The 14,471-nt window shown below is 41.4% G+C and overlaps 1 protein-coding gene across 1 annotated transcript in view; it reads right to left on the bottom strand.

Annotated features, from left to right (window-relative positions):
• Positions 1 to 14,471, bottom strand: part of TARS3 (threonyl-tRNA synthetase 3) — a 70,362-nt gene that overhangs the window by 50,086 nt on the left and 5,805 nt on the right. The window contains exons 4-8 of the mRNA XM_032174323.2: positions 11,013 to 11,136; positions 7,994 to 8,115; positions 4,933 to 5,050; positions 1,830 to 1,894; positions 17 to 95 (exon numbers count right to left, since the gene is read on the bottom strand). Of these exons, the coding sequence (XP_032030214.1) occupies positions 17 to 95; positions 1,830 to 1,894; positions 4,933 to 5,050; positions 7,994 to 8,115; positions 11,013 to 11,136 (508 nt within the window). The remainder of the gene's footprint in view (positions 1 to 16; positions 96 to 1,829; positions 1,895 to 4,932; positions 5,051 to 7,993; positions 8,116 to 11,012; positions 11,137 to 14,471) is intronic.

The following is a 14,471-nucleotide window of genomic DNA, read 5'->3' as shown; positions in this document are numbered from 1 at the left end:
AAAAATCAATCCTTACCTTAAAAATTTTGATGGTTTTAATTTTTCCAGTGTGTCTTACATGTGGACCTTTGCAAAGGTCAATTAACGGACCGCACCTATAATGAAATATTTAGGACATGCTCAGGCACAGTTACAGTGTTTTGGACTATTCATTATAAGCCATAATATCCTATGTTTTAGGTAGAACTTCACTTATTTATATGTAGCAATGCCACTTTTAATTTAGGGTGAAGGAGAGAGGCGATTCATCTAGCCTCAGAGTCCACTCTGCCCTCTAAATTCAAAAACCACAGAACATCTTCTGAAAGAAACTATGCAATTCTCTGATTAAAAACTTAAAAATTACAATGAATACAAAAAGGGACTGGCTTACAGACTGGCAAACACGAAAATGTCATCTCTTTCAATGGCCAGTCTTTGTGTATTGTTCTCTAGGGAGAGAGCTTGTAAACAACACTCAGATACGGGAAGGAATGCCAAATTAGCATGAAAGGCTTCAATACTCGAACCTTTAAACAGAAAGCCACAGGGCCGGGTGTGGCGGCTCACACCTGTAATCCCAGCACTTTGGGAGGCCAAGGCAGGTGGATCACGAGGTCAGGCATTCGAGACCAGCCTCGCCAACATAGTGAAACCCTGTCTCTACTAAAAAATATAAAAAATTAGCTGGGTGTGGTAGTGGGTGCCTGTAATCCCAGCTACTTGGGAGGGTGAGGCAGGAGAATCACTTGAATCTGGGAGGCAGAGGTTGCGGTGAACCGAGGACGCACCATCGCACTCCAGCCTGGGCGACAGCGAAAGACTCCATCTCAAAAAATTAAAAAAAAAAAAAAAAAAAAAAAGAAAGCCATAAAAAGAAAAGCCTTACTTTTTTTTTTCCAAAAATTAAATACAAGCCATTCAAATTGAAAAACTACAAAAAGTGTCAATGTTGACCTAAGTAAGGTTCTAAAACCCAACAGCTCAAGCATTAGAAGCCAGAAATTTAAAACTTAGCCTGTTTTCTACATTTTCATTTATTTTTAAGTTTTAAGAAATGCACCGTGCATAGCTTTGCACAAAGGGGCTATGATTTTACTTACAGTACAATTAAACCAGAGAACCATAAGTCCTTGACTGTGGAAAATAACTACCACGAGGGAGAATATCTGTGGTTATAATTAAAGAAATACCAGGTCTTCTAAGCCGGTACTGTGATAGTCCTAGCAGCACCCAGATGGCCGGAACACACGGAAAAGGGAACAGCAATTACATATAAGGCGTATACACACGAATAAATAAAAAGGCGCTCAGGAACCTGAGGTTAAACGAACAGAGCTAAGTGATTCTGGTATTAACTTCACTTGCCTCCTCTTACATTTGATCCTGCCTTTGTTTCCCAGTATTTTCTTTTTGTCTCATCATGAGTATCCTGCTAACGCATGAAGATTGTACACTTGGACTCCGGACACTTGCACTCTGGACAGTAAGTATGAGGCAGAGAATCACTGCCGAGGAGATGGCTTGTAATGGCCCCCACTGCCACAGTAGTAAGAACGTGGAAGGACAGAATAGAAACCCCTTGCCCAACAGCATCACTCGCACGGAGAAAAATCCTGTAACAGCCGACACCCAGGAAACAAAATACGGGTCTCAGTACTGTCCTGACTACTAAAAAGGGGAAAATCATCATTTCTCTTCAGTGAAAACATCTTGAAGATTGTAACTACAGTAGATTATCAACTACACAACTTGAAAAATCGATCTCCAACCAGAAAACAAACTCGGCCTCTACTGCTAACACCTTCAAGTTTACCACTGAGCAGCGTTTAACATGTGTGGACACAAACCTGTACACGGTGGTAGTTGCAGTGTTAACCTTCTCATTCAGAATGCGGCATTTAAATTTATTGTACTACAAAGAAAAACATATTTACACATTATTACACACAATGTTGAAATGAAGAAAACTACTTATTTTCAAGAAACACTGAAAGGTCATCTACTGATGTTCTAGGTGCTGAGACACGAGGGATACAAACAGCTCACAGGCTTGAGCGACACCATGCAGCATGGAGGCCACAAGCCACGTGGCTACTGGGCATTTCAAATGCCATTAATTTGTTGTTGACGTTGTTGTTGCTGTTGTTTTTGAGACAGAGTCTCACCCTCTCACCCAGGCTAGAGTGCAGTGGTGCCATCTTGGCTCACTGCAATGTCTGTCTCCCTGGTTCAAGCGATTCTGCCTCAGCCTCCCGAGTAGCTGGAATTACAGGCACGTACCACCATGCCTGTATTTCATTTTTGTATTTTTACTATGTGCTAATTTTTGTATTTTTAGTAGAGACAGGGTTTCACTATGTTGGCCAGCCTGGTCTCAAACTCCTGACCTCAAGTGATCCGCCTGCCTTGGCCTCCCAAAGTACTGGGATTACAGGTGTGAGCCACCACACCTGGCCTCAAATGCCACTAATTTGAAAGAAGATGTGCAGTGAGTATAAAACACACTGGACTTTGGAAGTATAATGTTGCAAAAAGAAGAATAAAATAATTCGCTAATCATTCTTTATACCGGCTACCATTGAAATTATACTTTTTATATATTGGGTTAAAAAATTTGTTAAAATTAATTGCAACTTTTACTTTTAAAATGTAGCTGCCATAAAATTTAAGGTTACACATGTAACTCAGACTAATGGATCCCATTATGTTTCTATTGGACAGTACTGTTCTACAAGATCTAATTTTAGCTACATTAATCAATAAAATTCTGACAAGGACACAGCTATATTATTAACTTGTATAAAAACAAAAGCAAAGTTTATCGTAATGATGATATATTTATAAAACTAAGGGTTTTTTTCCTTTTCCTTTCTTTTCTGCTTCCATCACTATTATCAGGGTATACCAGGCACTTTATATTAAATAACTACTTAAAGGAGCTAGTTGTTGGGAGAAAAACCCGTATCTGTATGATTTACCTGTTTCATATCTATATATTCACATCAAATCATTTTCCTTAACAAAGATTAATTGTGTTTAGTTCTTAAAAGTGGTTGCAAAAAAGGCAACCCACAGAATTAAATATTTGCAAATCACATATCTGTTAAGAAATGGATATTCAGAATATATCAAGAACTCTTATAACTCAAATACAAAAAACCTAATTCAAAAATGGGCAAAAGAGCTCAACAGACATTTCTCCAAAGACATTTCTTCAAGAAAATACACAAATGGCCAATAAGCACATTAAGATGCTCACCATTACTCCATCATGAGAGAAATGCAAATCAAAACCAAAACCTCAATGAGATACCACTTCACAACCATTAGGATGTCTATGATTAAAAACAAACAAACAAGTGTTGGCAAGGATGTGGAAGAACTGAACCTCTTGTGCATCACTGGTGGGACTGTAACATGGTGTAGCCACTGCACCAAACGGTATGGCGAGTTCTCAAAACTTAAAAACAGAATTGTCATGGGACCCAGAAATTCCCCTTCTAAGTATATTACCAAAAGACGTAAAACAGAGACTCAAACCAAACTTTACACACCCATGTTCACAGCAGCACGGTTCACAATAGTAGCCAAAAGGTAGAAGCAACCCAAGTGTCTATAGATGGATGAATGGATAAACAAAATGTGGTCTATCCATACAATGGAATATTATTCAACCTTATAAAGGAAGGAGATTCTGACACACATTAAAATATGGATGAATCTCGAGGACTTTTTGCGGAGTGAAACAAGCCAGTCACAAAAGGATAAATATTGTCATGATTCCACTGATATGAAGTGCCTAGAGGAACCAAATTCAGAGACAGAGAGTGGAATGGTGGTGGCCAGGGGCTGGGGGGCAGGGCGGGAATGGGGAGCTAATGTTTAATGGGTATAGAGCTTCTGACTGGCAAGATAAAAAGCTTTGGAGATGGATGGTGGTGATGGGTTGACAACATTGTCAATGTACTTAATGCCACAGAACTGTATACTTAGAAAGGATTAAATGGTGAATTTTATATGTTATATATTTTACTGCACCAGAAAGAATACTGCAACTTTTTACCAAAACCAACTCTATTTTTTTATTCAAGCCCACAAAACTAATAATACTGTGTTTTCAAAATACATGTTTTTGGTTGGGTGCGGTGGCTCACGCCTGTAATCCCAGCACTTTAGGAGGCTGAGGCGGGTAGATCACTTGAGGTCAGGAATTCAAGACCAGCCTGGACAACATGGCAAAACTTCGTCTCTACTAAAAGGATAGAAAAATTAGCCAGGCATGGTGGCACATGCCTGTAGTCCCAGCTGAGGGACTGAGACAGGATAATTGCTTGAACCCAGGAGGCGGAGGTTGCAGTGAGCCAAGACAGTAATGAGCCAAGATAGTACCACTGCACTCTAGCCTGGGAGGCAGAGAGAGACTCTGTCTCAAAAAAAAAAAAAAACCCAAAATAAAAAACAAAATGTATGTTTTCTCCAATATGTATGTTTTAAAACATAAAATCAGGAATATATTTAAGTATGTTGGTCAAAAAAATATAAAGAGAAAGTTACTGTTTTACACAGGTTACTCTAGGTTAAAATCTGAAACAAAAGTTAATAGAAAACTCCCACAGAAAAGAGAAAAAGGCAGCATTTTGTATGGGATTATAAATATTGTTGAATTTAGGGGACAGATATTCACAATACTCAGAATTAATCAGATTTATAAACACACATGTGAAAATTATTCACCTGGCCCTTTACCTACCTATGTCTCCCCTCAAATGTTCAGGAAATAGATGCGGAGGGAAATGTCACAGCAAGTAACTGGTAACAACCTCACAGTAGCTTAACAGAATTAGAACAATTTGGTCAGCAACAGCTAATTATTTGGGGGAAGGTGGGGAAGCTAGTCTACGTTGATTTTTAATATTTCTAGTAAGAGGTTTAGGAGTTTCCCCAAGTTACCTTAAACATTTCGAGGAGGATTTCCTTGCTGACTTCTAGTCTTTCAAAAGGTTGCTTTTCTTTGATGATGGCTTTACATATATTCTCCAGGGCTGACAATTCTGTGCTGGACACTGCTCTAAAAAGAAGAGCAGAGAACCGACATCCATCTTCCAGATATTATGCATTCCCTCTTTCCTTTGTCCTGGAGCCTCAGCAGTGACACATTTGAATCTGCTGTCTTACTGTTCCAGGACTTCAGAAAGTCACACGTTCATACAGTCATTACTCTTGTGTCTCAATGAGGGAGACTGGGGCATCAACAGGTGCCATGACCTGCCTCATTTCTCCTCTGCTGCAAGGGGAGCAGGAAGCCCTGCTAGGAGACACCCAGGTGGACTGTGAGCTCCTCTGAGGCCTGTTCTTTTGTGTGGTCTTCCTTACCCTTCACATACTTTAGTTTTGCTCAAGAGCTAAATGGAGTGCTCATCAAGTCCCTGCCCTCACTGGCTATGGAACCAAGGCGGGGAGAGATCTGTGTGGACTGCAGAGTAGCAGTGCTCCCAGCAGCACTCAGCCTCCACTATGCATGGACTAACTTCCTTTCAGTCACCCCCGGTCAGTGCTCACTCCCTCCCGCCACACTAGCTTCCTTGCCACTCCTCAAACAAGCCACACATATCCCCACACCAGGACAGTCCCACAGAGGCCTGGAACCTTCTCCCTGGAGATGTCATAAGTATCCCCATCCTCAGGGCTTGCTCCCTCCCTCCACTCCGGTCTGCTTCAATGCCACCTGCTCCTTCCTGCCCACCTGCCTGTCATGGCACACACCTCCCACATCTGGCTGATGTTCCTATAGTCATCACCACCAGGCAGCAGATGACTGCTTGTGCATTTGCTGTCTTCCCCCAAACACCGTTAGCTCCATGAGGACAGACTGGTTCCTTCACTGCTGAATCATCAGCACCCAGCACAGAGCACACAGCAGGCAGCAAAAAGCCGTGTTAACAAGAGATGAACTGGATGTGATACTGTGATACAATAAGAAACATATATTTGGTCTTCGTCTAGATTTCTGGCACAGGGTTTTTAAGATCCTGAAATCTCCGGAGTGATACGAGTGTCTTTTGTGTGCTGATGAGATGACTGGTGGCTAGGTCCCCTAGGTAGCTTCAGAATGGGAACTGGTCACCAGAAAGACCAAGGCATGATTAAAGGGTTGGGACTTTCAGCATCCCCACCCGCCTCCTTCGGGGAGAGGAGAGGGGCTAGAGATTGGGTTATCACCAATGGTCAATGATTTAATCAATTGTGCCTCTATAACGAAACCTCCATAAAAATCCCTAAATGACGAGACTCACAGAGCTTCCAGGTTATTGAACACATCCAGGTGCTTGAGGCATGGCGCCCACAGACACATGGCATCTCTGTGCCCCTCCCACATACCTCACCATAAGCATCTCTTTCATCAGGCTGTTCATCTCTATCCTTTGTAACATCCACTATAATACACTAGCAAGGTAAGTAAAGTGCCTTCTTGAGTTCTGTGAGCCAGTCTAGCAAATTATTGAACCCAAGGATGGGGTCATGGGAACTCCCGATTTGTAGCCTGTAGGTCAAAAGTATGGAAGGCCCAGACTTCCAGCTGGCATCTGAACTGGGGGCAGTCTTGTGGGATTGAGCCCTTGACCTGGGGGATCTGCACTAACTCAGCGTAGATAGTGTCAGAATTGAGTTCAATCGTTAGACACCTCGTTGGTGTCCAGAGAGTTGGAGTGCTGGCCGTTGATGTGGAAAAAAACCCACACCTTTGAGATCAGAAGTGTTGTAGGTAAACACAGTTTCACGGTTGTAAGTAATAGTGGCTCAGACTGGACAAGTCTGTAAGTAGTAGCTACAGAGCGTTGGGTGCTTGGTTGGGGAGGTCATTAAGCAGTGTGCAGGAGAAGGTAAAGACAAAATGCACCATAGTCATCCAGGCTAGAGATGCCATGGGGCTAACTTAAGGCAGAAGTGAGAGAAGGAGAGGCGGGTGGGAGAACTATTTAGGAGATAAAATTGGCAGAACTGGATTAAACAACTGGATGGTGGGGTGGTGGTGAAGAGGAGGGAGGAAGTAGAAGGATCAGAGGTTTTGGTTGTGGCAGCTGGAGGTACCCTTAAGAGCTATGAGGAATTCAGGGCAGGAGGTGGACGGGGCTGGCTGTTGGCTAACGATTCAAGCATAGGCCTATGGAATGTGAAGCGTCTGTGAAACATCCCTGTCCGGCACTCAACTATGTGAGATGTTTGGCTGAGGTTAATGATGTCCTTGATTATCGTGGAGCGAATTAAACTAGCCTCTCTCTAGGAATTAAGCTTTCGATTCTGGTCTTAATTAATACCGTGCTCTAGCAAGTCCAAGATTAGATAAATAGCATATCATATTCTTCTGGGGACAAAAAAGAAAACAATCTTAGAAGTATCTCTTGAATCTAAACTAGATTTGACTAAAAATAATTTTTAATTAAATGCCTTAGACCATTTCTAAACTAAAAATAATTTTCAAAATTGGTCAACCAATCTGTAATCATATTATGCAATACAGTTGACCCTTGAACAAAAAAAGGTTAGAACTGCATGGGTCCACTTATATGTGGATTTTCTTCTGCCTCTGCCACCCTGAGACAACAAGACCAACCCTTCCACTCCCTCATCAGCCTACTCAACGTGAAGATGAAGAGCTTTATACTGATCCACTTCCAAATGAATGGTAAATACACTTTCTCTTCCTTATGATTTTAACATCTCTTTTCTCTAGCTTATTTTAAGAATACAGCATATAATACACATAAGATACAAAGTTTGTGGTACTCAACTGTTTATGTTTTCATTAAGGCGTCTAGCTAACAACAGGCTATTAGTTAAGTTTAGGAGGAATCACAAGTTGAACTTGGATTTTCAACTGCATGGGCGTCGGTGCCCCTAACCCCACATTATGTAAGGGCCAACAGTATATAGTTACTAAGTTAGTATGTAACCATTACAAAACAATACAATTGAAACACATGCATTCACAAGCTAGTATTCAGTGTGTTACCTGTCTTCAATGAACATGTCATAATAAAACCCATTTTCGATGGGCGGACCGTAGCACAGGTGACCTCCGTAGTAAAGCTCCATGGCCTCCCCAAGAATGTGAGCACTGGAGTGCCAGTACACCTGCATGGCATGGACAGAGAGGCCATTATCTACCGAAAGTATGTCATGGAAAATTAGTAGTAAAATGAGGTAAACAAGTAGAAAATTTTAAGGAGATAAATGGCAAGATCAAGAGCAGCAACATCAACTTGAAAGGAAAATCTTCAATGCCCACTTAGAAGAGAATGCTTTCTGAGCCCTCCCTGACATTCCACCAGAGCCACTTGCTCAGTGCCCGTGTGAAGCTGCTCTGCTGAGAGCGGCAGCTAGAGCTCGGCTACAACCCCATTTCCTCTGTGCATGTCAGCCACGAGGGATGAACACCTCAGAACAGCCAGCGGAGCAGCTGTGTGCAAACCTGACTGAAGCCCAGAGTGGGAGGAAAGCCGAGGAGTGCCAGGTGCTAGCTGTCTTCTTTTTCTCCAGGGGCACCCTCTCTGAGCTAGACATAGAGCACTGAAGTGTTCCTGACACCACTAGAGTTAACGAGATCCTGCATCTCCACAGCAGTCTTCGTGTGTTGAATAGCATGTGACTGTGGAAGTTTGAAAGATGCCTCAGGAAGAAAAAAGTGTTGCCAGGGAACGTCTGCTGGCTGCCTGGGACCCCTGAGAAGTATATATATGGGTTCATTAGCCACAGTCCAGAGCCCGGTTGTCAGTCCTCCAACTTCAAAAAGTTGATACTGTTTTGAGTTCCCAAGGAATTCATTTTAGTTTATGGATAAACTGAAACTAACCAAAGTCACCAAATAAATATAGGTACCAAAGGAGTAAGATAACCAACTCATCTTTCAGCACTTTCTTTCTTTTTATTAAATAGAAAGCAAGTTACAATTAAATAGCTGTTTGATAAAATGAATCAGAGCAGAAGGAGTTAGATAATGGAGCACTATGTGCAATCCCAGCCCACAGCAATAGGCTGGGATATGATTTGCAGACAGACCCAGAGGGTCAGTCCTTAGGGCACAGCACTTCTCCTTTGGATGCTGCTAGGATGGCAGGTTGACTGCTAGCATCAGCCCAAATCTCCCATGTGGTGCACTGTCCACACCTACGTATTTGTTGAGCCAAACACTGTGCTGGGTATACAATAGTGAAAGAAACAGACATAGTCACAGCCCCCACACAGGTACGGCCTATTGGTGAAGACATAGGCAATAAACAAACCTGGACGTGCATAATTCTAAGATGAGAAGGGTGTTTAAAAGGAGATGAACAGGGCTCTGTAATACAGAAAAACGGTGAGTGTCCTGCATTCATGGGGACTCAGGAAGGCCTGTGTGACTAACACGTAGGGGATGTGACAAAGCATCGCTTGAGAAAGGTTAGAGAGGTAAGGAAGGGCCAGAGACCACGCAGGCCCTGGGGAGAAGCTTGCATTTTACTCCAAATGCAATGGGGTGCATTAAAGGGTTTTAAGCAAAATGATTAAATTTACATTTACACACATCATTTGATAGCTTGATGGGAATGAATTTCAGGGGACAAAACAGCAAGTAGGCAGTTTCTTGGGTGGTTCTATAACAAGGTGAGTGCAGATTCTCAGGCAGTGGCAATGGAGAGGGAGAGAAGTGGACAGATTCTAGATATGTTAGGAAGTAAAATCTACTGGGTTTACCCATCACTGGAGATGGAGTTGAGGGATGGGGAGGAATCACACAAAACCTCCAAGGTTCTGGGTTGAGCTATTGGGTATGTGGTGGAGTAATGCACTGACTTAGGCAAACAGGAAGAAGTAAGTTTTGGGGTTAAAATCCAAAATTTCATGGTGAATGTACTGAAGATTCTTGTACAATATTTACATGCAGATATCACATAGACAGTACTGCATAAAAACTGAGGCATGGCTAGCTATGGCTGGAGAGTTGTGAATTCAGTTTACAGTACTGAACTTTCTGAAAATCACTTTTAAACATGGTTTTATTAATAGTGTACTGTTTACATATTTAATGGTTGTACTTTGCATATTTTAAACAGAAATTATAATATGGTTCTTATAGTTTAAAGAAATTTAGCATAAGCCTTGCAATTATTGTAACCTAAGCTAATCATAAATTAGGTTTTATGAAGATAATGGACAGCTTGAAGGGCGACTGCAATGTTCAGGTGACAATGTATATCAGAAATCATATATCACATGCATATGTGAAAAATGTGGTATTTTATAGAAAATTATATTAAGTATTTAAAGGATATTTGAGTCTTGTAATTTCTTCCAATTCTCCTATACATATTAAATTATAAAGTAGACCCATTTTTAATGGCCTCTTAACAATTCATTTCAAACACATGTTGATTTAATAACCAAAGCATTCTAACTTAAGGAAATGATTATTGTAAGAAATGATAAGGCTGGGCACAGTGGCCCACACCTGTAATCCTAGCACTATGGGAGGCTGAGGGAGGCATACTGCTTGAGCCCAGGAGTTTGAGAACAGCCTGGGCAACATAGCAAAACCCTGTCTCTACAAAAAATATGAAAAATTAGCTGAGTGCGGTGGTGTGCACCTGTAGTCCCAGGTGGCTGGGAGGCTGAGGTGGGAGGATGACCTGAGCCAGGGGAGGGTGAGGCTGCAGTGAGCTGTGATTGCGCCACTGCACTCCAGTCTGGGTGACAGAGTAAGACCCCATCTCAAAAAAAAAAGAAAGAAAGAAAGAAAGAAAGAAAGAAAGAAAGAAAGAAAGAAAGAAAGAAAGAAAGAAAGAAAGAAATTATAAATATGGGCTACTTTAAAAACTGACATGTATTTGTATACATTCATGCCACAAATATTTATTAAACATCAATATTCAAATTTTAAATCTTAGAAACCCCCAAAAGACTCAACATTCGTGACTTCAGTATGTGGCCTCTTACATAATGTAGTTTACAACATAACTATCCAAAGTTTGGCTGTCTGGTTTTTAAATACTCACAGCTTGAGCTTCCTCATTATCAAATGTAAGCAGCTCTAGAGAGGAGTCCCCTTCCAACGGGCGGTCCAGGTCCCACAGCTCACCACTGACTTTGGCTATTACTGTGCTTTCAGCCAGTTCCTGACTAGGAAGACAAAAGCCACTTGGTAGTTAACTTTATCATTGTTACAATGATTCCTTAAAAGATTAAAAGAATTGCTAGGGTTTTTTTTTTTGAAGTGTATAAAAAGTACAAACGTAAACTAATAGGACAGATATTTCTTGTTTTGCAATATTTATGTAGAAAAGTAATATACATTCACTGTTTAAAAAAAAACTTGGAAAACTGAGAAAGCCCACAGGATAAAATAAAAATCACACATAAATATCATAAATCACTACTTATAACATTTTGGTACATTTCTATCCAGTGGTTTTTCTACCTCCATCCACTCCACGCACACATATGTGCTGTCTTTAAAAGCAGTTGCCAACATAGTTGTACAGCTTGCGTTTTCTCTGTCATGCCTCAGATTGCCTTCCAAAGCAGTCTAGAAGTATTGTATTTATTAATGAAGCCTCCACTGCTGCACACTGAAGTCGCCTAAGTTTTGCTCTCATAGAGTACATTGCACAGACATCTGTACACAGGCATCTTGCCACTTCTGTGACTGTTTTCTGGGAATACATCCACAGAATTGGAATTACTAGATCAAAGGGGATGTACGTTTGACAGATTTCTGATGTCATTTGAACACATCACTTCCATGTACCCCGATTTTTAAAATCTTTGTCAATGTGACGTTGAAAATTGTTGTTTTGATTTAATTATTAATTTTGGTTCATGCTTACAAGCTATTTTTACTTTTATGAACTATCCGCTTCCTTTGTCTATTTTCTTTTTTTTTTTTTTGAGACAGAGTCTCACCTTGTCGCCAGGCTGGAGTGCAGTGCTGCAATCTTGGCTCACTGCAACCCCTGCTTCCTGGGTTCAAGTGATTCTCCTGCCTCGGCCTCCCGAGTAGCTGGGACTACAGGCGCATGCCACCATGCTCAGCTAACTTTTGTATTTTTAGTAGAGATGGGGTTTCCCCATATTGGCCAGGATGGTCTTCTGGTGAGGTGTTGATCTCTTTCTCTTTTTTTTGGGGTATCTTTTAAATAACATTTATTGTTTGAAAATTGTTGACAAAATTACAAGTTAAGAAAGGAAACCTGGAAAGCACAGAAACACACACACACACAAAATCACCTATAATTCCACCACCAAGAAATTACCATTGATGTTTTGTTTATATCTTTCCAAGTTATTTAATATATAGGAATAAAAAATATTTAATAGTATCATAATTATGTTATTTTATAACCTACTTCTTAAACTTCACAATAAATCACAGCATTTTCCCTAACAGGAGACAGATTTCCAAAACATGACATTTAATAGTCACAGAGGAACTAATATTTGCTAGGCATTTTAATTATTTTTTATGGGTACTTTGGGGGATGAGTAGCAATGAAAAACAATGCTGCAATTAACATTCTTGAACATATATCTTACTCAATTATTTGCTCAGGAAAAATTCTGGAAGTAAAACTGCTAGGTCAAGGGAAATGCATTTTCAGGGATTTCTGTCAGAATATATTGCAAAATTTTCCTACCAGCAGAGTTGCAAGAGCATCTTGTCTCTGAGTTCTCATAATGTTAGGTACCATTAAATTGTATCAACTCTGCAACATAATTTTTTTTTTTTTTTTGAGACAGGGTCTCACCCTGCTGCCCAGGCTGGAGTGCAGTGGTGCAATGTCGGCTCACGACAACCTCTGCCTTCTGGGTTCAAGTGATTCTCCTGACTCGACCTCCCGAGTAGCTGGGATTACAGGCACATGCCACCACGTCCGGCTACTTTTTGTATTTGTAGTAGAGACAGGGTTTCACCCTGTTGGCCAGGCTGGTCTCAAACTCCTGACCCCAAGTGATCTGCCCACCTTCACCTCCCAAAGTGCTGGGGTTACAGATGTGAGCCACCGTGCCCAGCCTACAATGTAATCTTTTAATTTACATTTCTGTGATTAACTTGAGCAGCAGTACAGCATTGTGGTTAGGAGCACACAGGTGAGAGGCCAACCTGGGTTTAAATACTGGACAATTTACTCAGCTTCTTTAGGCCTCAGTTTTCTTATCTACGAAATGGGGATTATAGGACCTTCCTCATTCGTTTATACTCAGGATTACATAATGTGTACATATGATAAGAAGAACTTAATAAATGTTAGATGTTACTAATAAAGTAGAACTTTCTTTTCATTTTTACTGGCTGTCATAGATGGCTAGTGTTCCACAAACCCATTCTGCCCTTCTTCTACACAAAGAGTTTTCCAGCCTTCCTTGCAGCTAGATGTGGCCATGTGGCCAGGTTTGGAGCCAGTGGATAGAAGGAAAAGTCATGTGTAACACTTCTGTGTCTCATCATTAAAACAGCGGAGGGCACTTCTCCATCCTCTCTCCACCTTCTGTAGATGGGAACGCATGTGCTATTCTTTCTGGACCATGTAGACAAGGGCAACATTGTACAGACAGATCAGCAACAAGATGGGAGAAATCTGGGTCCCCAAAAGACCATATGGAGACATGTCACCCAGTCAACCTGACCACCCACGTCTAGACTGCTATACGAAAAACAGACTTTGACCATATTCAAGCAACTGAGTTTTTTGCGATGTTTGTTGTAGCAGCTTAGTATATATCTTAAGTAATACAGAAATAAGGACCTGGAAGTAAAAATCCAAAATAAGTGGCACTGGCTTAGCAGACTGGCAGTGAGTAACAAGGAAACAGATTCTAAGATATGGAGAGCCAATAACCTTTGTGATAGTATAACAAAATATTTGATAAAACTTGCAGGCAAACCATGTGTCACAGTGCTTGCAGCACACAAGCAGATATAAAAGGGGAGAGTAGGGCCGGGCGTGGTGGTTCACGCCTGTAATCCCAGCATTTTGGGAGGCTGAGGTGGGCAGATCACCTGAGGCTGGGAGTTCGAGACCAGCCTGACCAACATGGAGAAACCCCATCTCTACTAAAAATACAAAATTAGCTGAGTGTGGTGGCACATTCCTGTAATCTCAGCAACTCGGGAGGCTGAGGCAGGAGAATCACTTGAAACTGGAGGGTGGAGGTTGTGGTGAGCCAAGATCGAAAAAAGGGGTGGGGTGGGAGTGGGGGGACAGTGTTGGTATACCCTGGGTAACTCTTGTTGCTTGCAGCAAGAAGCTACAAGAATGAGTTATCTCAGATGAAAACAATCTAGTTTGCTAGCAGAGATGGTAGGGGTAGGGAGACTCCCTCTGCCCGTGTCCTGTAATTCAACTGACTAAAAGTTCAGAAACATGGAGCTATGCAAGATGGGGAAGACAATCTTCTTTCCCAAACCGCAGGAGGGACAGGCATTGACAGCCCTTCTCAAAGGCCACACATAAATC

The sequence above is a fragment of the Hylobates moloch genome, unplaced genomic scaffold, assembly GCF_009828535.3.
Source record: "Hylobates moloch isolate HMO894 unplaced genomic scaffold, HMol_V3 SCAFFOLD_14, whole genome shotgun sequence".
NCBI classification, from domain to species: Eukaryota; Metazoa; Chordata; class Mammalia; order Primates; family Hylobatidae; genus Hylobates; species Hylobates moloch.
Note: the sequence above shows the minus strand (reverse complement) of the source record. Positions and strands in the feature narration are given on the sequence as shown.